The sequence below is a fragment of the Macaca fascicularis genome, chromosome 8 (genome assembly GCF_037993035.2).
Source record: "Macaca fascicularis isolate 582-1 chromosome 8, T2T-MFA8v1.1".
Taxonomy (NCBI): domain Eukaryota; kingdom Metazoa; phylum Chordata; class Mammalia; order Primates; family Cercopithecidae; genus Macaca; species Macaca fascicularis.
Window position 1 is genome coordinate 100,771,071 of NC_088382.1, and position 27,797 is coordinate 100,798,867.

Here is a 27,797-nt window from a genome sequence, read left to right on the forward strand (position 1 = left end):
GTCATATTTACCATATAGTTTAAATGTTACATCCTATATTGTATGTTTTACATAAAATGTCTTGTTATGTTTAGATTCTGTTTAATAAAAATGTTGCTCTTTCTATGATAGTTTTCATTATCTTTAAACTCTTTGATCCTTTGTTTTATACAAATGTATCTCAGGTTACAGATTGATTTTTGACCCAATTTCAATTGTAATAGTGCTATTTAACCAGTTTATAAGTCATCTGTACTATCAATCTACTTTTTGCTAATTTTAATGTCTTTTTGCTATTTCTCTTTTGCCGTTTTTTTTTTTTTTTTTACCACTTCTTTTCCAAACCAAACATTGGAACATATATATTCTATTTTTGTAGTTAACACTTATTTCCATGTCAAATTTACTTAGATAAACTATATGATGCAGTAACTGCTGTTTTTCCCCATGCAACACGTACAGAAAATGAGGATGTATCCACCCACTTCCAAATCAGTGATTTGGAAGTTTCTTTACAATATCAGTAGTAACATTATGGACAAACTTGCTATTTTTTTCCTGCTATACTTAAAAGTAACGGAAATAAAACTGTACTGTTTTCCAATTTTGTCAGATTTGACATTTAGAATGCTGTTATTTGTCCAATCTACAGTGACAAAGCCCTTTTACTTAGGTTTAGCTTAAGAACATGCATATTTGTATCCACAATACATGCTAAAAATAAAACACTATTTGTTCAATATATTGAACATGTGGCATGCCTTTCCAGCTTAAATGTAAACCGAAATTTTAGACCTAGCTTACGTTTCTATTTTTGTATTTAGTTTTAATGCCCTATACATAACAATTTAAACTCTATGCTCCTTAACTAGTTCTAATGCATAGCATTAATTCTTTCATACAATTGCCTCCCTATTCTTTTATTTTAATTCAGGTTCTCTGTTAGCTGCAGTAAATCATTGAGCAAAATTTTCAGGGAAGGTTCTTGATTGATATACTTTCCTAACCCCTGTATATCTAAGAATGTCTTCCACTTTCCTTTGTAAAGAAATGATAACTTGGCAGAGTATATAATTCTTGGCTCAAAATTATTTTCCCTTAAAACTCTGTAGATATTGTTCCACGGTCTTCTGGCTTTTAGAATTGGAGGAGAAAAATCTGAGGTCAGTCTGACTTTTGCCCCTTTGTAAATAACCTGCTTTCTCTCTGTGGATGCTTGTAAAATGTTTTGTCTTTGAAATTCAAAAACGTCACCAGGATATGTCTAGGTGTTTTTCTTTTCATTAAATTTTAAAGGTACCCTGTGAGCCTTTTCCATTTGTAGATCCAGTTCGTTCTTCAATTCTGGAAAATTTTCTTCAATTAGATCCTTAATTATTGTTTCAGTTCTACTTGCTCTGTCCTCAGTTTCAGGTATTCCTATTATGCATATACTGTATCTCCTGGACCGGCCCTCTAGATCTCTCTTTTTCTCCTCTTAATTTTTTTTCCCCTTTTCTCTGTATTCTGTGACAATTTGTGGTTTTGCACTTACTTCAGTAATTCGATTTTGTGGCCAATCCAGCGTGCGCCCTTCTGTTAACTCTCCCAACTTCCTGGTATTTTCCAAGCGCTCTGACATTCCCCTCTTTATTATCGCGAACAGGTTTTTAAGCTCCTGTATTATATGATTCTCAATCCTTCTTATATCTTCTGTTTCCATCTCTATATCCCTTCCAAGAGGAGGCATTTTCTCCATTACTTAGCGCTGTTCCTTTCTTCTGAGGGGCAGTATTACGACCTTGGAAACAATAAACATAATTTAATTCCACACAGCCCCAAACAGCCCAAAAATTCTCATTGATAATTATCGACGACTTTATTAAAACGCTTTTTCTTTCTTACCTTTTCAGTTGCTTTTCTTAAAAGCAGGGACCAAAATCAAAGATTAAAGAAAGTCCTCCGAAGCACGGAATAAAACAGACGTTGAAAACTATTCCCCTTACGTCATCTCTGCGCGCCTCACGTCAGGGCTAAGAGCCTAGCGCTTAGCTTTATGGCAGACGGGGCTCTAGCGTTCTAGTCAATTCCGAGGCTGCAACCTCCGCTTCTCCGCTCGCCGTCTGGTTCCTTCCCTGCCGCCCCGCCCATCACGGCAGGGTCACGGTAGTGCGCACGCGTAGCACCCCATTCAAGTTTCCCCTCTTTGCAGTGGCTTGGTTTAGATCCGGTGCCGCCTTGAAGGCGGGGCAGGGTCCCAGCCGTAGCCAATGGAGCCCCGGGTGAGGGTTGAGGGGTGGAAAGTGCCTGCTAGCCGGTGGTACAGGTTTCTTCCAGCGCTTGTGCTGGGCTACCTGGTCCTCATGGAGGCGGTCTTGACCGAAGAACTTGATGAGGAAGAGCAGCTGGTGAGAAGGCATCGCAAAGAGAAGAAGGAGTTGCAAGGTGAGGCGGAAGGAAGCGGGAATCTGGAAGCCGCCGCTACTGGAGGAAGGGCGCGTGGCGGGTCGGTTCTGGGGAATCTTAAGGCGTGACTTGACTTGGATCACCCTAGACTTCCCCTAGTAGCAAGTGGCCTCTTCTCTCCCGCCTTCCCTGCCCCGGAGGCCCTTTAATTCCCCAACCTTCAGAGGCTTCCCCTTCTGAGGCCTGCCGCGTGTCCCCTACCCCGCGCCGCCTCGTGGGTGCTGGTGTCTGAAAATACCTCGAAGTCGCGGTCTTGGACCCAGACTGGTCCCCTCCCAAACCCAGGATGCCTCCCTTTTCTATACCTGCCCCAGTTACCGATACTTGTCCCTAATGGGTGTATTTTGAATGGACTCACCTCAGTTTAGGAGGTTCAGAAAGGATAGCTGAAAGATTTAAAACTTGCTACAGTCAGGTTTTTTTCCTTCTCCTATCTCACCAAGCAACCGAAACATATTCAAGATTTTGTTAATGAAGTTTTTTGGGTTTTTTTTTTGGTCTCAGCTTCATCTGGGCCCTTCTGTCTCTGTAGCTGTCTGTTATGTGATGACTCTTTCTTCTATAATTACTTTTTCTGTACCTTTCTCCCCTTACTATCCCCTTGTTGGTTCCTGTTTCTCATCTTCTTTTACTCCTGCGTGTCTGACTTAATGATTTTAATGGCTTTTCAGCCAAAATTCAGGGCATGAAGAATGCTGTTCCCAAGAATGACAAGAAGAGGAGGAAGCAACTCACCGAAGATGTGGCCAAGTTGGAAAAAGAAATGGAACAGAAGCATAGAGAGGAACTGGAGCAATTGAAGCTGACTACTAAGGAGAATAAGGTATGTGAAATAAACGTTTGTTGTTGCCTACACCATTTGAAAACAGCTGTCCACTTCTCTTAAACTGCTTATTATCTAAAATCATAAAATGGGTAGGGAAATGAAATCACTTAGTTATGCTCATGCATCACTTCTCATTAATGTTTTTGTGACCAAGTTCACAGGGCAGTGTGTTTTTACAAGGGAGATCAGCAAAGAAAGTGCTATACTTCTTTACCTATACTTCTTTACCTATTTACTTGCCCAAAAGATGAAGCTTCACCAAATGAAAGTTGGAAGACCAGGCATCTGATCCCAGAATTGCGACTAAATGGGATTGTAACCTGAGCAAGGTTACTTAATCTTTCTGAGCTCCAACTTTCCCACATATATAATACGATACAAATATTTCTGCTGTCTAAGCACAGGTTTTTGTAAGAATCAAGAAAGTGAACGTGAAATCATTTTTAAATTATAAAACTGCTTTATGAACAAGTTGTAATGAATGAAATTTTACTGACGTTTCTTGTAAGTTGGAGCATCCTAACTTTCATAATTTTAGCTAGTATTTATTTTATTGTTGGAGCTAATATATATGTGCCAAACACTTTGTTTTATATGTATTATCTAATTTAACCTCAGTAACACACTGTGAGTTGTTACCTATGAAGTAAGTGTACATAATCCCATTTTTCAAGTGGGAAACAGGGTTAGAGAGATTAAGAACTTTGTCCAGAAGTCGTAACAGCCATTAATTGCCAAAGCCAGAATTCCAAATGAGAACTATCTTACTCCAGAAAGGGAATACTGAATTCTGTTATAGCTTTGTATAGTGTGGTATTTATTGTATGGGTTTTGGATGTGAAAGGTCATATAGACTCCACAGCCTCCATCTTTGGTAGAAAGTTCTTATGTCTATGCAAAATCTTACCTGCCGTACTTAAATTTTGGTTGATTTTTGGTTTGCTGTTGACAAGTACAGCTTGTCTGTGCTATTTACAATGGTCCTTACATTAAATATAGTCTAAATTTCTTTAACTTTGTTTGTCATTATTTCCCAACTTTCCTTGCTTTTAATATACTTCATCTCCAGGTAACAAGGCTTGATACTCTAGGTGTTAAATTGTGATGTGACAATTGTGGTGTTCCTAATTGTCTCCCCATGTTTTCTGTTAGTGAGATAGTTTTGTTTGCTCCCTCAGACCTTTCAATTTTGAGGTTTCTTTCCCAGGTTTCCAAGGACGAAAGTGTTTGATTCATAAGCTACATGGGGTCCTACTGTTAAAACACAAACTCCTATTCTACTTTGAACTATTTATCTTTTTCATTAATTTAAATTGGTTTTCTTTTCTGAATACTACCAAAACTAATACCATTGCTTTTTTATTTTTCAGATGCATCTCTTTTATCTTGCCTATTGTCAATATAGTTGTTTGTAAATTTTAGCAGATTCCTCTGAAGAATCACAAGACTTCTAATTTCACTATAGTTGATAGCCACTCTTTGAAGTCTCTATCTGATTTCGGTATTTTGATCATTTGGGACATAGCCTTTGGAGACTTCTGTCTCTGTGTATTAAAGGCCTTGAGTTGTTCTATGTATGTGTTATACCAAAAACTGGCTTAACTTATAGTTGCAGTAATACTAGCTACTCATCCTTATGGTTAAAAGTGTAGCATCTTTTTTTTTTTTTTGTTTACTCTAGCAAACACACATTAGCCATTTAGGATTGATTATAATATCAAATGATATTGTAAATTAAATATATTTTCTGCCTGCAGTTATCAGTTTGTAGATGGAAAAGGGTAGGGTAGGAAAAGCTCAACTTCCTACTAGGGTCAAGGATTAGTACTCATCAGGTTTTGGCTAATTAAGATGGAAGAAGGCTTCTCTTGCCAGTTGAGTTATGCAGGTGATAAAAAACTGAGCCAGCAAATGACCTGTATCTTACACATACTGTCAGTAGTCAGAGAAAAGAAGAGTGGAGTGCCAAATGAATTGGCACTTACAGGAAGTACACTACTGCATTTAGATTAATGGAGTAAGCATTCTAAGAAAGAAGGAAAGCATGCAGGGATGAGCATGATCTTTGAAGGAAACTTCTCGAGAACTTGTCAAATTCTTCCATAAAAATAGAGACAGGAGACAAAACCATATTATCTAGTACAGTGTCTATTGCCGTTATTCAAATTTGAAGTGTGGGATTAGATATATTTATGATTTTCAATAATTTAATTTAAAAAGTATTTTATATTGACTTGTTAATGCTTTTTGTTTCCTTCAGATAGATTCTGTTGCTGTTAACATTTCAAACTTGGTGCTTGAGAATCAGCCACCTCGGATATCAAAAGCACAAAAGAGACGGGTATGAAAGTCATGTCACCAAGTATATAAGTTAGTGCTGTGTGTTCAATACTATCTTAGGTCTTGTTATAGGAAGAGAATGAAAAAAAAAATGATGCAGTTCCTTGTCAAGGGACTTGAACTAACATTTATTAAGCACCTGCTGTGTGTTACATACTATGCTAAGCTGCTTATATGACATCTCATTTAGTCCTGACAATAATCCTGTGAAGTAGGATTTCTTATCCCCATTTTATGGAGAAGAAAATGGTCCTAAGAGAATATAAAATAACATATTCAGGTTGCAGCTGTTATAGGAGAGTGAAGCTGGGAGTGGGAGTGCAAAGTAGTTTTTTTTACAAATATATTATCCCAGACTTAAAAATTCAGAATGTGGGCCCAGGGGATTCTGATGCGCAACCTTGGCTAAGAACTATACTATTGGGTGAGAAATAAGGATTTGAACCTAGAAGTTAACGTGTAGATACATGTTCTTAGATAATTATGTAGGTATCTATATAATGGTTATAAACTTCTTAGATAATTATGTAGGTATCTATATAATGGTTAATTATGAAAATTTAGAGAAGGGAAAGTTCATTATGCTAATAATGGGTTGGAATTTGAAAGAAATATTATTTAGATAAGATATTCCAAATAGGAGAAACAGCATGCACAAAAACAAATGTGGGGATGATATACTGCATTATTGAAGAGCTATAAGGAAACTGATTTATTGGAAGTAGCTAGTTCATATCAGCATTATAGAAATAAGATTAGATAGGTAAGTCCTTTGAATTTGAAAAAGAAAAATGATTAAATTCAGTCTTTTTAGTTACGAGTATTATTTTATTAACAGTTGATGTTTTCTATGGTTTAAATGCATATTTTTAAACTCGTTTTGCATCTTATGACATAGTATGTAATTTAGTAGAGCATGGAGTTTAGTGTCAAACAGATGAGGTTTTAATTTCATTTACTGTTATACTTTGGGTACGGTACTTCTTTAAGCTTCAGTTTCACATCTATGAAACGGGCAAATTATAGCTACTTCATAAGCTAATTCATTGTGAATATTAAATACTGTACTATTTCCAAAGCCTTTAACACAAGGCCTGGAGAACTAATGGGTCAACAAATGATAGTATCGTTTCTATGTTAAGTAGTGCATAGTATGCCTCTTAAAAATAAAACCTAAAAGCAATGTCTTTTTCTATATTAAGTAGTGCATAGTATGCCTTTTAAAAAATTAAACCTAAAAGCAATGTCTTTTTTTGTTTGAAAGTTGATGAAATGCACAGAGTCAAACATTTCTCATTCTTGTATAGAATTTTATTCTTGAGTAAATATAATTGTGAATTTTGTAGATTCATTAAGTTTAGATCTCATGGAATCTTGGAGATTGTCTGCTTATGATATGCATTGTTTTGTGATGATCTCACAATTGTCGTCTAGCTTCTATAGATCAAAAAGGAAAGGCAGAATTTTTGCATGCCGGTAGCATAACAAAATACTGGAATTACATCTACTTAGTAATTGAAGCATCTTATAATAGCCTATTTAATTCTGGAAAACCTAAGGGCACAAGTCCTGTCTTTATCAAAACTTGTTCCTCCCCAGGTGGACCTCTGAAAACAAAACAAACAAAATGAAAACTCCCTTACCTTTCTCAAAAATTTTGTTACTTTTCCCCTAAGATACTGCACAACTGGAATTAATACCTTTGTCAGTTATACTCTCAAACCATTTAGTATCTTTTATAGTCAGCTGCTTTAACACTTGGCAGAAAAAAATGCCTAAGTAATGTTTTTACAGTGTTATATTAATGGGATTTTAGAACAGAAAACATTAAATGTTTATAATGCTTAAGAAAATGAAACCTGAAGTCAGGATGCACAATCGGGTGTTTGATTATTTGGAACCTCCTTTTTTGCCAGAAGCACCAAGGAATGAAAAATCATTTAATTAATTATGTTTATCTTTGGGAAAGATACAACTCTGGGAGAAAAACATGATAAAACTTTAAAGATTTATTTTAAGAATATCGTGGAGCATACCAAGAATATTGTAGAGCATATCTCTTATTTTTAGTCTAGAAGAACATAGTATTTTATTTAATTCAAAGAACTTAGAAGCTTTTTGATATGATAGAAAGAGTCTAAAACAGAACTTAGAAGAACTGGGTTCCAAAAATACGGAATTTGAGGGCTGGAATGAGATTGAATTCAATTTCTGTATTTTCCAATGAGAAAGTAGAGAGCCAGATTCTCTCATTGGTACACTAAAAGTTTGATACAAACCCAGGACTGGTGTCCAGCTCTTAATATTCCCTTTGAGTCTTCTTTGCTATATTACTATATCGACATGACTCTAGTTTTATTGACAATATATTTATGATTTACATGCTATTTTCATCTTTTATATGTTTTTATTAGAACTTACTAGTGCCATTCTATCTCCAGTACTATAGCTGTAGAAACCAAAGTGCCTTGTGCTCTTGAGAAACTGTATATTGCTGGAAAAAGAATTCAGTGGATTTCTTACCTAGTGCCCTGAAAAGGAAAACTCAGTTGCTTTGTTCTAATGAAGCAAAGCATGAAGGGAAAAAATGAAATGATTAGAATTAGTATTTTAGATGCTTAAACAGTTTTGCAGATAGGATAAAGTGCCACTCTTCAAGTAAATAGTACATGACATCATTAACTCCAGCTCCCATCTGCTCCAACTTTTATTCTGATTCAGGTGCCTGGATAGAAGGAGCTCTCTGTGTTGTCCTTGGTCCCTGCTCTGCTCTTACCAGCTGTATGGCCTTTGGAAATCTTTCTGCGTGCTGTTTCCTCAGAAGAGGAAAATGAGGGGTTTTGGATTAGATGATATCTAAGGTGCTTATTCTTCCTCTCCCCTCTGAAACTTTTTTAGTCTTTTATAAAGTAATAGTGCCATCTTGTGTTTTAAGATTTTATGCCTCTGTGATCCACAGTTCTAATAAATAAAAATAAGTGAAATAAATTTGTTCCTATTACTTATATAAACCTTAAATAGGCTATGTTTTATTAGGGAGATATTACTGCTTTTCATTCAGGTAACTTAGAAATCACTTTAGGTTCATCTAGCATGGCAGATAACAGGCAAGTACTACAGGTACATGACAATAAGTTTAGTTGAAACTTGCCTTCCCATTCACTTTTGTTCCAAGGAGGAATTAGAGCTAGCGGTATGGAATCCTTTACCTTTTCCTATTCTTGGCTTACCAAATCCTTCACTGTAACTTATTACTAATATCAAAATTTATATAACTTAGTTTTTATTTTTAAATTATAAAGCAGTTTTCCCTCGAGTGTACAAACAATATATATGGTAGAGAATTAGAAAGATGCAGAAAAACATACAGACATACACACACATACACCCACCCAAAATGAAACTTATTTTGGAATCCTGTCGTCCAGAGAAAAGCACTATAAATATTTTGTGTATATTGCAGTTTCTTTTTAGTAGTATGTTAAGTATGGACCTACTGTATATTAACTATATGCCTATCCTTTTTGCCAGTTTCATCTCTTGATACTTTTCTCTGGCACTGTAGCTCTATGAACTGTTTTTAGCTATGAAACATACAGTGCTTTCTGGCTTTTGATCATTACTAGTTCATCTGTTAGGAATTTTTTTTCCTTTCTTCTTCCCCAACCTTCCCTCCACACATCCTGTCTATTCTTTGTGTCACAAATCTCTCATTGCCCTCACCCCACTCCATCCTTGCATATGTTTCCATGGGAGGAGCTCATCAGACATTTTGCATAAGGAAAGCAAATTGTAGAATTTAACATATGATACCATTTTTATTAAGCATTTATACATTATTTCAAGAGTATACTATATTTATTAAAATGAATAGAAAAGCAATCTAGAAGGATACATACCAAACCTCTAGAGCAAGCACTGGGATGACAGTGGTGTTAGGGGGAGCTTTAGTCTATCTCTTATATTTTAATTTTTTTTTTTTACAAAATATTTGTTAATTAAATGTATGTATATACAGACATTTTAAAAAGCTAGATAAAAAGGGTGTCTGCCTGTACCCTTCTAAAGGCTGTGTCATATTAACACATTACTGGTGGAGTGATAAGAAGCCTGGATTAGCCCGGGCTTTAATATAATAATAATGTGCTTTAAGGCCTAGGATAACTCAGTCTTAAGATAATACTTTGAAATCAGTAAGTAAAGTTTTTAGAAACTTGGCGTGTAGCTTTTAAGTGGACTTTAAAGAAAAATTAGAGGGCTTTCTTAATGTTCAGTATAGAGCAAGGTGTGGAAACACACAAATGAGTAAGATAGTAAGGAGCTTACCTTGTAGAAAATTCTTGAGATGATCAATGTGATAGTGCTTGTGCAAGAAGGGAGAAAAAAAACCAAAAAGTTTTGAGACCTTTACATTTCCATTCCCTTAATAAATGAGAATTAGTCCTAATTATTATGAATTAACTTTCATCCATTCTCCTGTTCTTAGGAAAAGAAAGCTGCATTGGAAAAGGAACGAGAAGAACGGATAGCTGAAGCTGAAATTGAAAACTTATCAGGAGCCAGACATATGGAAAGTGAGAAACTTGCTCAAATATTGGCAGCTAGACAGTTAGAAATGAAACAGATTCCATCTGATGGCCACTGTATGTATAGAGCCATTGAAGATCAACTGAAAGAAAAGGATTGTGCTCTGACTGTGGTTGCCTTGAGAAGTCAGACGGCTGAGTATATGCAAAGCCATGTGGAAGACTTTCTGCCATTTTTAACAAACCCTAATACAGGAGATATGTGTACTCCAGGTAATTTATGTTTCTTTACTATGTTTTATTGTTGCTTTGTTGTAGTTGTTTTTAAATAAAGTGCTTTCTAGCACTGAGCGTAAGAAAAACCCAGATGAACCTTATGAGGAAAAAGCATCACAAGATTTAGGCAGAATTATTTTCTGTAATTTTAGTAGATGTTGGTATGTTTTTCTCTATTAAGATTTCTTAATTACTTAGTTATTTTGTAATTATGTTACTCATTTTATGTAAGATAGAAATGGGAATAAGATTAATCATTTTTGAAAAAAATGTAAGTTCATATTTGACAAAGTGAAGTATTGAAGGTAAGCTTCAGGAAGTGTATATAGGGTCTGAAGACCATAAGGAGAGAATGACTAGGAAAACCATTTTCTCCTTTTATCCTATAATTTGGGAACTTTACTTTTATTCACAATAAGCTATAATTAGGAAGATTACTGTTCAAGTAAAACAAATGAGTTAATAACCTGCTTTATTCTATACAATACTTTCCACAGTTAAGATAAAATATTTATGAGGAAGTAAAAAAGTACACAACTAGCAGATGAGGAAGAGAGCAAGTAAAAATCTGAATAGGTTTTGGGGGAGTAAAGAATGGAATAGAGGACTGTTAGTCCTTGAGAGAAGATGGTGGGTTTGGCAGTATCCATTGGGAACAAGTCATATGGCCAGAATGGGTTGGAGAGGGAAAGGTTAAGGTTGACTTTCCTTTAGTGGAATCTGTCCTCCATGGAGGAAAGATAGAGAATGATGCAGAATTGATAAGAATGAGCATTGGCAGTCAAGTATGTCTCCTTTAGTTTGTATGGCTTAAGGTATCTGTTGACAGATCTCAAGAGTGACTCAAGCATATCTAATTCTGTAGCAAATTAATTTCCCATAGAGGTCATATTAGAAATGTTAACTTATCTCTTACTGTTTTAGGTCATTGCTGTTTTCTAAATAAACAGAATTTGCTATGGGACATAAAACACATTTTTCCATATATCTTGATACATGCATAGGCAGTGTGATAAATGACTCTTCAGTCATTTATCTCCCAGGTTACTAAATCATTGAAACTCCCCAGTTACAATAGTTGTAGGGCATAGAGGAGGTGGCAGTTTAGTATGCTGAGTCAGAGAAAAACATAAAAGACTTAATTAATTATCTTTATTTATTCAATCAATATTAATTGAAGGCCGGTATGTGCCAAGCACTATTCTAGGCACTGTTCTGAACACTGAGTATTTAATAGGGTCTGAGACAAACACATGAGACATATTTTTCTTTAGATGTCCATAATTTCTTTCCCTCCGTCAAGGATAATTGTTTTCCATTTTAACATACCATATAAAAAGGTGTATGCACAAAATATACCCATTGTAAATTTAGTGATTAGGTCTTTTACTTCTCAGGGCTGATCTGAAAAGCCCTTTCCTTGGTTAGAACTGATACTTAGGCAAATAATGTAAGTGCTTCCAAAATAACAAGTGGAGGCACTGTTTGATGCTATCTCTGGGGAAGGAATTTCAATTTATCTGTACTTTTACTCGAATTCTTCGTATATTTCCCGGAGTCTTACAGTAAACCTGATTATACAGGAACTACTTTTTTTGTCTTTCATGGTATTCCGTTGGATGCAGGTTTGGGCTTCAAAACACATGTCAAGATAGTGAATATTGTGGCAATTTTGGGGGTCATTGCTTGGGGTAGAGTGAGGTAGGTTTGTTATATAGGTAGGGTATCTGGGCCTCCAACAGAAGAAGAAAAGCCGAAATGGACTCCTTTGTTCTTGGATGGAAATGTGGTAGAAAGTTGGGGCAAATTAAGTTTGGACCTGGTAGTTAGATTAGATTCTGGAGGATACTGATAAAGAAGGAGAACGTTTATAACTTGGGCATTTTTGTCAGGAATTGTGGAGACTATTAAAGGGATTTTGTAACATGAGTTACAGAAATTATTTAAGTGCTTTGTTCTGACCTATTCTCTACAGAAGAGTTTCAGAAGTACTGTGATGATATTGTAAACACAGCTGCGTGGGGAGGTCAGCTTGAGGTAAGTTTGTAGTTATTCATAGTGATTGTGGGTTGTTCCTTCTGTAGTTTTTAGATGTTTCTCAGCTGATCCCAGTTTCTCTTTGAAGATTCCTTTTCTTTATGTATTTGCTATTCTCAACTGACAAAGAAATTGGGAGTTAACATGATTAGGTCTGTGATTAAAGTATGTATGTTGAGGGATTGAAGCACTATTTCATTTTAAATAGCTCAGTGTTAGATCTGTGTGTTAGAGATACATATGTGTAAGTCTTTTCATTGTGATACTAGTATTGGCAATACATTTGATTTTCTGGACTTAGGAAAGTGAAAATTTTACTGAAGTAAAGTAAAATTTAGCCTCGTAGCTCAGCTGATCAAAGTCACTATTGGAAAAATATCTTTTTTATATCAGAAATGGAAAAAAATTATATGAAATTACAGGCCAAATCCTACCACAACATATTTATTACAATTGTATTTTGAATTCCTAATTGATAGTGACTGACTGACTTGAAAGCAGTAGTTGATGCATTAAATTTATATGTAAGAAAACAGTATGTTCAGTCACGTTACAGGAAGTTATCAAGATTTCTTTTTAGCTCTAATTTTTAAAAATCTGACTGTTAACTCTGTTTTGTTAAAACAAATTAAAAAAAAAACAAAACAGTTAAGTAGGCCAGATGATGATGAAGCAGCCTGGGTATTAAGGGATAAGAAAGAAAGTCCTAGGTTCAAGTCCTAGCATTTTCTTCTACCTCTCTGTTTTGTGGCCACAGGGAGTCAGCCATCCTCCCAAGCCTGAGTTTCTTGATTACTATATGACCATAATAAACCCTCTCTGTGTACTCAGTAGAGCATTTTTGAGCATTAAGTAAGGCAGAGAGTACCTTCATAAAAGTTTGTAAGCTGAAGTGCCAGATGGATGAACCTAGGCAGTACAATTAGTAATATATAATGATGATTAATCATCATAAATAGTCTGTGGCTCTAAATAATTCACTAAGAACTGCTTCATTTGAAGATGCAACATAAAAGTTGCTCCAAAATCTTTTTCTTAGTAGTGCTGTGTATGTGCATTTCCACCAGAGGGAACTGTATCTATTAGATTTGTATGCCTCTGAAACTCAGGAAGTTTTCATAGTGGCTTTGTTACTACATTAGGAATAGTTAAAAATACTTGAACTTTCTTAAAAGGATCATTCATGTGAGTATTAGAGATTAAATCAAGAAATTAAGAAAAGCCTTATATTTTGAAGGATACTTACACTTTTTTTTCATCTGTGGATTCATTTGAAGTAAGAGTTGCAGTTTTCCCAATAGAGTAAATTTAAGTTATTAAAGAGAAAATCATTCTATGATTTCTGAAGTTAGAAGGCATGGTAGGATTTCCAGAGTTTGGTTCCCACCCTCTATTCTATGCTAGTTTCTTTAAAATGATATTTTAGGTATAAGAAAAATGTGCTTCAAAGGAACGTTTTTGATTTACTGCCATGCGGCACAGCCCTTTCCATATTTTTTGAAGTAATTTCTTACATTCTTTCAAAACCTCAGGAAGGACTATGTTCATCAATGGAATGTTCTTGTAATGGGGCAAGTACATATCCCATAGTCCCCCCATGGATTGGGGCATTATGATTTTTATTTTCTTTTTGAGACAGAATCTCACTCTGTCACCCAGGCTGGAGGGCAGTGGTGCTATCCATCATTGTTCACTGCAGTCTCAATCTTCTAGTCTTAAGCTTTCTTCCCACTCCTGAGTTGCTGGGACTACAGGCATGCACCACCATGCCTGGCTAATTTTTGTATTTTTTGTTGAAACGGGGTCTCCCTGTGTTGCCCAGGCTGGTCTCGAACTCCTGAGTTCAAGTGGCTTTGACAAGTCTCGTAACCCTTTTTTTGCCTTAGATCTTTTTGCCTTAGGTCTTTAAAATAACAGTACTTATCCCATAAAAATATTTATTTAGATGGGATTCAATTGTTTAAAGAAGTGAGACAAATTCAAAGGTAAATAGTTATTCTCTGTCAGATTTAAATCTCTAAAGGAATTAATACACATAAAGTGTTTAAAGTGCTTGAGTGCTTGGTCATGTGTCTTTTTTTTTTGAAACAGGATCTCACTGTGTCACCCCAGTTGGAGTACAGTGGCGTGATCTTGGCTCACTGCAACCTCTGCCTCCCAGGCTCAAATGATCCATCACGCCTCGTTAATTTTTGTATTTTTTTGTAGAGATAGGGTTTTTACCATGTTGCCCAGGCTGGTCTCGAATGCCTGAACTCAAGGGATCTGCCTGCCTCGGCCTCCCAAAGTGCTGGAATTATAGGTGTGAGCCACCGTGCCTGGCCCGTAATCGTAATAAGTCTTAAAAAATGTTAGCATTAATGTTCATTATTCACCATTATTCACCTGGCTTTAGGCTCTAATTTTATATTGTGTGGTATGAAATTCCTTAAAATTGTATATTTTAATCAGATAGAAATTCATTGATAGGGGAGTATAATTCATATATATATCTCATTCTACTCTTGCTTTGAAAATTATAGAACAGTGGTTGTCAACAGTATTTATAGATTAGAATCATCTGAAAACTTAAAAAAAAAAATATTTTGTTCTTCCCCCCTGCCCGTTTTCTCACACTGTAATTTATTTGGCCTAGTGCTTGAGCAATGGTATTTTAAAAATCTTTTTGTTATGAACATTTTCAAGCATATTCAGAAGTAGAGAGACTAGTATAATATACCTAGTCTACCCATTGCCGCTCTTCATTAACTGTGGCATTGATATGTTTTACAAAGCTGTTGTGCAGGCAGGACTTGAGCAGTCTCTGCATTTGATTTAATAAATACAAGTTGAGCATCTCTAATCTGAAAATTTGAAATCCGAAATGCTCCCAAATCAAATTTTTTGAGGGCTGACATCTCAAGTGGAAAATTCTACACTGTATGTGACAGGTCACAGTTCAAAACTTAGTTTCATGCACAAAGTTATTTAAAATACTCTATAAAATTACCTTCATCCTATGTGTGTAAGATATGTATGAAACATGAATGAATTTTGTGTTTAGCTTTGAGTCCCATCCTCAAGATATCTCATATAGTATATGCAAATATTCCCAAATCTGAAAAAATTCAAAATCTAAAACAATTCTGGTTCCAGGCATTTAGGATAAGGGATATTCGATCTGTATTATATTTATTCAACAGCTATTTATTAAGTTCCCACTATATACCAGGCTCTCTGTGTACAGTGGTGAACAGAACATATCCCTGCTGTGACTGCTTGCGCATTCACACATACTTCAGTAGTTTACTATTTGAATGTGATTTACATTTTTATTTTCCTTACTCATACTTTTCTTCTTCCTATAGCTAAGAGCTCTGTCTCACATTTTACAAACACCAATAGAGATAATACAGGCAGATTCTCCTCCCATTACAGTTGGCGAAGAATATTCAAAACACCCACTAATACTTGTGTAAGTACCTAGACATTTTTACTTTTATTTTTCACAATACAAAAAAATATAAAAAATTTTAGATTATATGTGTTAAAATATATGACTTAGATAATTTTTTAAACGTCTAGCGATTTATTTTTGTGTGTGAGTTAAGAATAAAGTCATTTCTAAAGGTTACAGAATTTTAGGACTAGTTTGTCTATTGTCCTGGTTTGACATTAGTAATGCTAAAAGTTTCTCAACAAGTGTAAAAGTTGAAATACATTCATGTTACCTGTTTATTCCTTAGATTTATTTTTCTTCATTTTTGAAAATATTTTACATGATTTAGAAATCTCTTCTGAAGTACAGCATGCAGGATTTGCTATTGGCTTTAGTATTTGTTAACTAAACCTATTAAGATAGTCATCAATGGCTAGGTGACAATTTAAGCTTATTGAACCCTCAGCATCTCAGCCTTTTCATTTTACCCCCAGTGTTTGAACCAGATCTTGCTGACTGCTGCCACTTTTCAAATGGTGTTGAACTCTTAGTTAATATGTCTACGTAGTCTATTGAGTGATGCCCATGTGGACTGAGTCATTCAGAATCATTGGTTTATATATATATAATAAGCATATATATATATATATATATATATATAAATTACTTTCATCAAAACTGCTCGTTTTTTTTTTTTTTAATTTCAGATATATGAGACATGCATATGGCTTAGGAGAACATTATAATTCTGTTACACGGTTGGTAAACATAGTTACTGAAAATTGCAGCTAATTATACAATGTTGTACAATTATGTTTTAATACAGTGTGCCGAACTGAGTATTTCTACCAAGTGTTGGGTTGTTCTAAATGCTACTGAAAAACACAACTACCTTAAGTCAGTTTTATGGCAAAGCTACTAACAGGTGTTTTTAGAAATATGTCAGAGATAAACTTTAACCAGTGTCTTCTTAGTGGAATTTTTAAAATTTGTAAGTTCATTGTGGAGAGCATCATTCATAGACCAAGATGGTACCCTATTAGCTGATACTTTCATTTATGTAAGATCGTGGACATTCTGTTTTGTGTTGGAATAAATATTCAATGTTTTTAATTCTCCCTTTTCCCCCATTCCTAAAAACTTTCAAAATAACCATTTCAATGTAATTTGTCTTGAAGAAGTTTACCCAATATCTTTGTCATTGCAATAATGTAGTACGGTGATGGTCAATTTAATTATTGCTTATAAAATGAACTTGATTGCAGTAAGCATGGTATTGATGAGATTAATGCAGTGAAGCTTTATTATTAATATATATAGCCTTATCAAAGCATAACTAAGAAGGTTGCTTTAATAATTAAGAATTTAAAAATATTTATTTAGATAGGATTCAGTTGTTTAAAGAAGTGAGAAAAATTCAAAGGTAAATAGGTAATCTCTGTCAAATTTAAATCTCTAAAGAATTAGAGATTAGTTTTTTATTTGTGTATAACTTAAAAAAGACCTAACAGATTACTGTCTTTTTAATGCATTTGTTATTCTTTGGTATTTTTTAAGCATTGGACTGGAGTTAGTACCATCATCTCTTGATTCTTTCATAACTACACATTTTCATATTTCCTTTTGTGTTTTCTACTTTGCTTTCCTTGAAGGAACAAGCATTTTGTGGCCTTTACCTTGTGCGATTTTAGGGAGTAGCAGTGTAAAAGTTCAAGGCCACATTTACTTGAAATTCTTTCTCTTTTCTAATTTGTCTTACCAGATGTTCCCCTTCTTGCTTCATTCTCTAGGATTTGAAGAAAACCATTGCCACTTATTTTATTAACTTTATTAATGTCACCTTTCCTTCAACTCAAATATTTGAGAAATTTTATGTTACATATATGAATGAAGTTGAAAGCTACTGTTTGGAAGCTAAGACTTGTATACAGTAGTTTTGTATATGAATGGTTGTTCTAGTTCAGATTTCAGGTTACTCACAACAGTATTATTTCTAAGAGGATATATATACAAACGTCTCTCATAATTTATGTAAGGAAATATTATGAAAATGAGGGTTTTTTAGTTTGATGTATGTTTCCCAAACTAGAGATAAAACTAGAGATTTAATATCGCTTATAACATTTGAATTTTTGCCCCATGAGTACAACTAATTTTTATAAGTAAATATTGGGTTTATAATGTGAAAAATAGGGTGTCAGTCTTTTCACATGCCCAGCAGGTAAAAATGTGGGAAGTTGGCAGGGTCATTGATAGCAACTAAGTACTTCCTGAAGGCTTTCCAGTTTAAAAGATTACAAGCCATTCTGCCTGCCAAACAAATTATATTCTGAAGATGCCTATTTTGTAACCCTTGATGTGAATTTTTTAGTGTCTGAAATTTACAGAAGAATGAAATTGTAAAACACTAAATGCTTTGGGTTTATTTTGAAGTAATCTGTTACTTTAAAATGAAAATGTCAGCATTAGGAAGTAATAAACCAACATATTATGAAACCCAGTATTATAAATGTTATCTACATCTAAAGAGTATTCTAAAATAACTTATTGGCAGGTTTTTTTCTTTTTTTCCTTATAACATTTAGAATCTTTTGTTATATGTCTGTTTTTCAATTTTGTTGTATTTTTAATTTAAGTGGCCAATGTGGTTATGAACACAATTTGTATGATCAGCTTCTGTTCTTTCCTAAAACTTCAGATAAATGTCATTTTAGCTATAACTTAAAAAAGTATTTAAATAAAATGACCGATGTTAATTTAAAAGCAGCATATGCTAATTTACTTTTTCATATGATGATGGTCTAATGGAAGTTACATAAGCTTTCTTTTGTCCTAACTCAGAAAAGTATATGTCAGAGTTCTGGAATATGTCTTTAGCCAAGAATTTTATTCACTTAACTATGTTTACAACTTGTATAAAGCAAAAAAGAATGTGTGTAACTGTAGTGAACAATATAGTTTTGCTTATATTATGTGATGTTTGCCAAAAAAAGAATAAAAGATGAATGAATTAAATCAACATTTATTTGCTTGAATTGTCATTCTTTAACAATTTGAGAATTTAGAAGTGGAGAAAACTCATTTTGCTTTAGAATTTTATCCAGCCTTTACTTTGTCTTCACATATAATTGAAAATAATACAATCACAGATTCTTACATTTTAAGGGATTTCAAATAAATATATGACATACCTTATGCCCCAGAGTAGAGAGAAATTAAGTAATAGCCATTTAAGCTATAGCTCTTAGAAATCAGGTAGAAGCTTAGAACCTTTTAGAATAATGAGTGTTTATTTAGGGTAAGTGAAAAATATTTTAAGACCCATAGGTGTTAAAATAAAGAATCAACATTTGTGTGCAAGAATGTGGAGCAGTAAGAAGGAAGTTTGTGCAAATTAATGTTTTCACACAATTGTTAATATATATTGTGCCTTCTTGGTACAGGTTCTTATGAACTAGCTTAAGGAGTAGATCAGTTGATTTTCTGAGAATTTATTTGGTGATTTCATGCTATTTTTTTAAAAACTTTTATTGAACAGATGAAACGTTTTCCCTGTTAAGTTATCACATACATTGATTGTTTCCTCTTGTCTTAAGTCTTTATCTTAGCTCTCATGAGGTTTTAATTCTTAACACATGGGTCTTTTAACCCACCATTGTTCTCTCCCACTTAAGGTCTTGGAACTACTATTCAGAATTGAATGTTTCACCCAACCTGCTTTACCCAGCTTCCTTGTCTTTCTAGTGTCAGCTTACATATTAACAGTACCTACTGAGACAACCCTCCCCACGCCTGTGTCTTTCCAATACCTACACACTTGTAATCACTTGAATTTAGTTGTTTTTCATCTATTTTTTTTCCATAGTGTGTTAAGTGCATAGAAACAAGAATTTCTTGTTCACTACTCTTAAAATATCTAGCACATTGCCTGACCTGTCTGCATTGCATGCTTAAAAAATGTTTGTTGATAGGCTTAGAATATCAGTTTAGAGAATAGGATATGAATAAGGAGTTGCATTAGGTTAACAGACTGCTGGGAAGAGAGAGATGGATATGATTTAGAATTGTGCTCACAAAAGGCCTGCTTTTTAATTTACCTTGCCCTTGGATGAATTCTTCAAGTCTTGTGGTCAGTTGAAGGGAGAAAGGGAACCCAAGAGAGCTTTATTTTTTCTTAACTTCCAATAGTAATGTTTCAGCTAATTTACCTTCACATACCAATTAGGATATTGTCTGATTTTAATAAATCTAAACAAATATAAGAATCCTATAAAATAAGTGTACAGTTAAAAAAAAATTAAAACCTTTGTTAATATACTGACCATGAAGAAGTTTTATAGTTGTCTTATTTCAGTATAATCAGGATGACTAGTATGACATACTGAAACAAATCGCTGCCTTTCTATAAGGCTGCTGAATTTTTATTTCTGTGAATAGGGATGATTTATAATCTAGCTCCTTTTTCTTTGTTACTCTTGTATTGACAAAAAAGTCTTATTTATTGTTTATAATTTTAACCAAATATAGCATTAACGTGGGGATCAATAACCCCAGTGCATGAGTTTGATGAACAAAAATAATGACCTCACTTTAAATTACATGAGTTTTTAAATTTTTCATTTCATTTCTTTTTTTTTTTTTTTTTTTTTTTGTTGAGACGGAGTCTCGCTCTGTCACCCAGGCTGGAGTGCAGTGGCCCGATCTCAGCTCACTGCAAGCTCCGCCTCCCGGGTTCACGCCATTCTCCTGCCTCAGCCTCCCAAGTAGCTGGGACTACAGGCGCCTGCCACCTCGCCCGGATAAGTTTTTGTATTTTTAGTAGAGACGGGGTTTCACTGTGTTAGCCAGGATGGTCTCTATCTCCTGACCTCGTGATCCGCCCGTCTCGGCCTCCCAAAGTGCTGAGATTACAGGCTTGAGCCACCGCGCCCGGCATAAATTTTTCATTTCATTTCTTAATTTTCTATTTTAGATATAAAGGGTACATGTGCAGATTTATTACATGTGTATATTTTATAATGCTGGAATGTGTGTTTTTCTAGAACCCGTCACCTAAATAGTGAACATTGTACCCAATAGGTAGTTTATCAATCTCCCCCACCCTTTTGGAGTCCCCACTGTCTGTTATTTCCATCTTTATGTACCTGTGTATCCATTGTTTAGCTCTCACTTTATAAGCGAGGACATGTGGTATTTGATTTTCTGTTTCTGTGTTAATTCACTTAGGATAATGGCTTCCAGCTACATCCATGTTGCTGCAAAGGACATGATTTCATTCTTTTTCATAGCTGCATAGTATTCCGTGGTGTCTATGTACCACATTTTCTTTAATCTACCAGTGATAGGCACTTAGGTTGATTCCATGACTTTGCTATTGTGAATAGCGCTGTGATAAACATGAGTGTAGATATTTTTTGATAATATGATTTCCTTTCCTTTGGGTAGATAACCAGTAGTGGGATTGCTGTATTGAATGGTAGTTATATCTTTAGTTCTTTGGGAAATCTCCATACTGTTTTCCACAGGGGTTGAACTAATTTACATTCCCACCAACAGTGTGTAAGTGTTCCCTTTTCTCCATATCCTTGGCAACATCTGTTAATTTTTGGCTTTTTAATAATAGCCATTCTGACTGGTGTGAGATGGTATCTCATTGGGTTTTAATTTGCAGTAAGTAAGCATTTTCTTCACTTTGCCAAATCCTGATGGAAAAATTGCTGTTTTTGAATCAGGCATTCCCCCCAGCCCCCACCCACCCCTAGTCTTGTGACTGACATTGGAAAGGCCTTATATACCTAGATCGGAGAGTTTCATCAGTGGCACTGTTAACATTTTGAGTTGGATAATTCTTTGTCGTGTCACTGTAAGATGTTTAGCAGCGGCATCTCCTTTCTAAGTACCTGTGTCATCGCCCTCCAAAGCTGTAAAAACAAAAAATGTTTCCCTGGGAACAAAACTGTCCCCGGTTGAGAACCACTTACTAAATCATAAGTTTTATTGCTAACGAGGTTGGAAAGTTCTAAAGAAAACCATTTAGATCACAAATTGGACACAGTAGGCAGTTAGTCATCTACTTTACATGACTTTGGTAACTGCTTAATGCCAGACTTCACATCAATCCCCTTTGAAAAAGCTGAATGGACCTTAACTTTTTTTCCTTTCTCTTCATATTCTTACCTATTAAAATGTGTTTATTTGGCTTTTGGGATTACTGATGGTAGCATTCAGGATAGACTGAATTGTGCTATGGTAACAACTGAAAAATCTTGGTGTCACATACCAACATGGGAGTGTTTCTTGTATTGCTACATTTTGCAAGTTGGCCGAGGGCCCTGCTCCATGATTTTGTACTGTAGGTCCCAAACTATTGAAGCTGTCACCATCTTAAACTTTATTAGAAGAGAGCATTCTGAAGGCTCTCCCTCCAGCAAGTAAATTCTGTGGCTTAGAAGAAACACATCTCATTTCCATTCATTGTCGGAATTAGTCACATGGCTTCACCTAAGTAGGAAAGTGCCCAGAAGTGCAGTCCTACCCTGTGTCCTGAAGGCAGGGAGCTGGAATATTTGGTGAACATTACTAAGCATTATTACATGTACTGGAAATCGTGGTCTTTGTGTTCAGACTTATTTCAGTCTTGACCCTGGCGCTTATTGACTAACCTTTCAGAGCTCCTGTTTACTTACATAAAATAGGAATAATAATATTTTCCTAGTAGGAGAACTATAAAGATAAGTAGGAATGTTTCAATAATGTATATAGCATATTCTATATAATTTATGGTATTTATGAGAATAATAGTTATTATTTTACAGGTTGGTTATTGGTGTATTATATGTCACCTAAATGGGAGGCAGAAATGTGATAGGCTACTAATCTCTTGGAAAAGTGGTATTGTTAAGGTGGTTTATAAAGCAGAGCCTCGGAATGCTAGAATGAGGGGCCGTTTCACTGTTGCTCTTAGAATTAAGCATGTAGGAAATTTTCAGTAACTTGTAGGATATTATGAGACCATTATGAGACCAAGAAATATCTGATATAATAAGGCAAATATTCTAAGAGTATTTCTGTTTTGCTTTCTACTGAATATCTCAAACTTTGATATTTATATTCTGTTTAGGATTTAGCTGTCAAGATTCTTGATTGACATAGAGGTTGTCAGGTTTGGTTTTGATATTCTTAAACTCTTTTGGTATTGTGGGTGAATTAATGTGAATTAAGGAAATACCTTTCCTAAGCTCCATAAAGAATATTCAAGTGCTTTAAAGAAATATTTTGTGTATGTTGTAATATATTTACAAAGTTTCTTTTAATTATTGCTGAAGAATGACACCCTTTGCACATGGAGCTATTTATTTAAACTTGTAATTTTGAATATCTATATATATTTTGTTTTGTTTTGTCTTGTTTTTTTCTTTCTTCCTCTCCTCCCCCTGACTCAAAACAGTCTGGATTTGGTCTGTACCATGTCACCGAAACTGCTTCTAAGAGTAGTACCAGGAACTGCTAACTTATCCTTAACTAACTGGAAATATCTTCTGCCTTTAGCACTGTAGACTACACTCTCCTTGCAATTATCTTTTTCCATAATACTACTTGTGATGGTTAAAATCGAGTGTCAACTTGATTGGATGGAAGGGTGCAAACTATTGTTCCTAGGTGTGTCTCTGAGGGTGTTGCCAAAGAAGGTTAACATTTGAGTCAGTGGACTGGGAGAGACAGACCCACCCTCAATCTGGGTGGGCACCATCTAATTAGCTGCCAGCATGGCTAGAATAAAGCAGGCAGAAGAAAGTGGAATGAGCAGACTTGCTGAGTCTTCTGGCCTTCATCTTTCTCCTGTGCTGTATGCTTCTTGCCCTCGGACATCAGACTCCAAGTTCTTCAGCTTTGGGACTCTTGGACTTACCCTAGTGATTTGTCAAGGGCTCCTGGGCCTGCACTCTTGGCTTCCCTACTTTTGAAGTTTTGGGACTTGGACTGGCTTCCTTGTTCCTCACCTTGCAGATGGTCTATTATGGGACTTCACCTTATGATCGTGTGAGTCAATACTCCTTAATAAACTCCCCTTCATATGTATATCTATCCTATTAGTTCTGCCCCTCTAGGGAACCCTAATACACTACTCTTTGCCAAATGGTTCCTCCTCCTTAGGTGCTGTTCTGGTCTGAGCCTCTTCACCTGAATATCCTTTAGGATGTTATCCTTGACCCTCTTTTTCACACTTAGGTCAGAGCTTCCAAACTGCTGGACTGAATGTGGCTCAGAGACATATTTTGTTAGACCTATGTAGTGATTTAAAGAAAAAAACAGATGTGAGGTAGTTGGTAGCATTTAAGGGGTGATTTCACCAAAAATTCATATTTCCAGCTTCTCTAAAAAAATTAGAATGGCTGTCTACACTGAGCCAGGATTTCCTTGTGGCAGACTCAGCAAGAGGTGAGCAGTGGCTGGAGGTTTCAAACGGGGTTTCACCCACCACCATCTCCACCTGGTCTGCTAACTTAAATTTCTTTTCTCAGTCAAAAATACCTAGTTCCAGCTGGGCATGGTGGCTCCCACCTGTAATCCCAGCACTTTGGGAGGCAAAGCCAGTGGATTACCTGAGGTCAGTAGTTCGAGACCAGCCTGGCCAACATGGAGAAACCCCATCTCTACTAAAAATACAAAATTAGCCGGACCTGGTGGTGCACACCTGTAATCCCAGCTACTCGGGAGGCTGTGGCAGGAAAATCGCTTGAATTCAGGAGGCAGAGGTTGCATGCAGTAAGCAGAGATTACACTGCTATACTCCAGCCTTGGGGACAGAGCAAGACTGTGTCTCAAAAAAAAAAAAAAAAAAAAAAAAAAAAAAGGCTTAAGTTTCCACGCAAAATCTTGACATTATCTTATCCCCTTTTTGGTTTATTCCTTACTTTATTAGACTTTGTAGATGTGTAGCTTTCTTACTGCTTAGTTTATCTTAGTATTCTATTTTGTAATCTATTCATTGCTACTTTTTGTTTTGATTGGCTACTTCTGTTTTCTATGTTTAATACTTGATAAAGCTTCCCCAAAATATAAAAATATATATGTGTATTTGTGTATGTGTTTTTAAGTAGAATATTGAGAGATTCCTCTAGCCTAGTGGTAATTAAATGCTGGTCTGTAAACTGATCTCACTGGCAGCATAACAACATTTAGTATAAGATAGTGAGATTTTCATAAAGCAAATTTAATCAATTTAAATAAACTTATATATATGTCATCTTCTTTCAACAGAAGGGTTTAAAATGTCCTTTTATGAATTTGTGGTGGCAGTAGTTGAGAGTAAATTAAAAAAAAATATGTCCTCACTTGACAAAATTAAGAGTTGGTAACTCCGTATTTCCTGCAAATCTCTTTCTGTTTTAAAGTCTGTGAACCAGTAATCTATTTCCAGCCACGTAGCCAGTTTAAGGATCTCTTGTATAACATCTCCAACAGATCTTTAGCCCCTCATTTGAGCTTCTCTAACAAGAGTATACTCAGATATCTAAGCAATAAGTTGAAGTAGTGAGGATAAAGAAGAGTATAGTGGCAAGAAAGTGGCATCAGGGAGACAGATCTTTGGCACAGTGGGCACATGTTAGCACCTTTTATCAGTCTCAGGGGTAGTGCTTGCAACTTGAGATTTGTTAACAGAAAGTGGAGCTCTTAATTTAAATGTGTATATGAGATTGTACAACAGCAAACCACTACCTTTTACTGAGCTCCTACTGTGTGCCAGGCAGTGTGCTAAATGCTTTGCATATGTGGCTTATTTATGCCTCATGGAAAGCAGGGGTTGCTATTTTCATCCCTATTTTTTGGAGAATGAAAATGAGACTTGAGGACATTGAGAATGAATTACTTGCTTAAGCTACGTAGCTAGTAAGTGACTCTAGAAGGCAGGCTAGAGAATCCAAAGGCTAGTCAGCTAGCTAGTAAGTGACTCCAAAAGGTAGGCTTTCAGAATCCAAGACCTTTAAATCAAACCTTCCATTTCCATATTTAAAAAGAAAACTAACCAAGAGAAACCTAGTACCCTTCTTTATTACAGGACAGAATTTCTACAGCAGTTTTCAAGTACATGAAGCATCTGCTCATGTTTGAAACTTTTACCCCAAGTCTCAGACCACATTTTAAATCACAAAATAAGCTTGCCAAAACAAATTAAGTAAGTGCGTTGGTTTCTGCCATAACCTGTGTTTATGAACTCCTGTTTTTCATGCATTTTTCCAACTTCCAAAATTTTTATAATTTTTCATGGGCCCTTGTCGTATTAAGAATTAGCCAGATTATTTTGTATTATAGAATGTTAATAAATGAAACAACACTTCCCTGTTAATAAAATTAATGATTGTTTCAACTTTAGGGTCCTTGAGTTCCTAGGATACTGTATATTTTAGCATTCTTACAGCACTTTATACTTCCAGAATAGTTTATAATCATTAGTTAGCTGTTTCCCACACAATCTCTGTGGAATAGATTGGCATTCTTTCTTGTTGTTTTACTGATGAGAAGAGAGATAGATACAGGCAATTTGACTGGCTTTCTAAATTTACACAATAAGTCAGTAACCGTCTGGATTAACATTCAACTTTAGATTCCTAGTTTTTTGCTGAGTTCACAGGCTGTTGCTGTCTCAAAAAGCTGGTGATTTTTTCAATTTACCTGCCAAATGGATTGATTTCGGGTTGCTGGGAAAGCTCTAGATGCTGACATTCCATGAGGCTAGCCTGTACGGCACAGAGATCAGCAACCCTTTCATTTTCAGCTGGTGTCCATAAGGAGTGTGTTTAAGATACAGGTGAAAACTCAAAGGTTTGAAAGAGCAAACTCCATCTCTTTTCTGAATCTCTCTTTCCTAGATTCTCAGTATCTTAATAAACCTAGACCTGCGTCACAGCTGTACCCTGCTAAATATTACACAACTCTCATCTCTCCACATCCTAAATTGTGGCTTATCTAATGTTCCTACAAAGAGACCAGATTCTAGTCGCAGTCTTACCCAGGTTATACCTATCACTTTATCTCCATCTTGTTTTCCCTATCACCTGGAATAGTACAGAAGCCATTCCTGACTCCAGTCTTACTCCCTTAAACCATTCTTTTATGCTACTAAAGTGAACTGCCACAAATGCAAATCTGACTACCACTTTACTGTATCATTTATATTTTTAATTTTTATTTTTTGTATATTCTGATGTTTTGACATCTTAAAAAACCTTTCTGGCTGAGGAGGGGCCGTTCCTACTGGGGTTAGTTGGTTCTTAGAGATAACAAAGGGCAGGTGCAGCCAGGAGCATGACTTTGATATGCAAACTAACCAGTCCTAAGCCAGACCTCCTCTGTCTGACCCATACACCCCAGGAAACAATAGTCCTTTGCTTTAATCATCCCAGGGCCAGGTACCAGACCACTGGGGACCACCTCTAAATCCCAAAACCCACCAGAATTATTCACACTAGCCAGTCCTAAACTGTTTACCCTTCCCTGCTTTGTATTTTCCACAGGAACTCCAATAAAGACTCTGGCCTAGACTTACTTTCTTTTTTTTTTTTGAGACAAGAGTCTTGCGCTGTCACCCAGGCTAGAGTGCAGTGGTGCGATCTTGGCTCACTGCAAGCTCCACCTCCTGGATTCACGGCATTCTCCTGCCTCAGCCTCCCGAGTAGCTGGGACTACAGGTGCTCGCCACCACGTCCAGCTAATTTGTTTGTATTTTTAGTAGAGACGGGGTTTCACCATGTCAGCCAGGATGGTCTCAATCTCCTGACCTCATGACCCGCCTGCCTCGGCCTCCCAAAGTGCTGGGATTACAGGTGTGAGCCACCATGCCTGGCCCTCTGGCCTAGACTTTCTACCCTTGCTACTCTATTCTACCTGCTGACAGTCCCCAGTCCTTTCCCACGTGGCCCTGCGTGGCATGCCATGCCTTCTGTTTCTA

At 35.7% G+C, this 27,797-nt stretch overlaps 2 protein-coding genes and 1 long non-coding RNA gene across 6 annotated transcripts in view; 2 read left to right on the plus strand and 1 right to left on the minus strand.

Moving 5' to 3' along the window:
- Window positions 1–281: 281 nt before the first annotated feature.
- LOC107130650 (uncharacterized) lies at window positions 282–2,083 on the minus strand. The gene is made up of 2 exons (XR_001493032.4): window positions 1,864–2,083; window positions 282–1,759 (listed from the first exon to the last, which is right to left on the minus strand). It is a non-coding gene; the product is annotated as an uncharacterized lncRNA (long non-coding RNA).
- A 166-nt stretch (window positions 2,084–2,249) lies between these two features.
- On the plus strand, window positions 2,250–18,866 carry OTUD6B (OTU deubiquitinase 6B). 3 transcript variants are annotated; one of them, XM_005563677.4, is made up of 7 exons: window positions 2,250–2,403; window positions 3,096–3,247; window positions 5,511–5,591; window positions 10,077–10,389; window positions 12,368–12,429; window positions 15,777–15,883; window positions 16,555–18,866. In XM_005563677.4, the coding sequence occupies exons 1-7, from the start codon at window positions 2,322–2,324 to the stop codon at window positions 16,637–16,639; spliced, it is 882 nt and encodes a 293-aa protein (XP_005563734.2). In that variant the 5' UTR covers window positions 2,250–2,321; the 3' UTR covers window positions 16,640–18,866. The 3 variants fall into 3 exon arrangements, with proteins under 3 accessions (XP_005563734.2, XP_073855182.1, XP_065375503.1); XM_065519431.2 differs by lacking the exons at window positions 2,250–2,403; window positions 3,096–3,247 and adding an exon at window positions 8,312–8,451; XM_073999081.1 differs by lacking the exons at window positions 10,077–10,389; window positions 12,368–12,429; window positions 15,777–15,883; window positions 16,555–18,866 and adding an exon at window positions 8,312–8,452.
- The window catches only part of LRRC69 (leucine rich repeat containing 69), a 137,077-nt gene continuing 125,060 nt past the window's right edge, over window positions 15,781–27,797 (plus strand). For both annotated transcript variants that reach the window (XM_005563676.4, XM_045398486.2), the window contains exon 1: window positions 15,781–15,883. The gene's annotated coding sequence lies outside the window, so the exon portion shown is untranslated. The remainder of the gene's footprint in view (window positions 15,884–27,797) is intronic.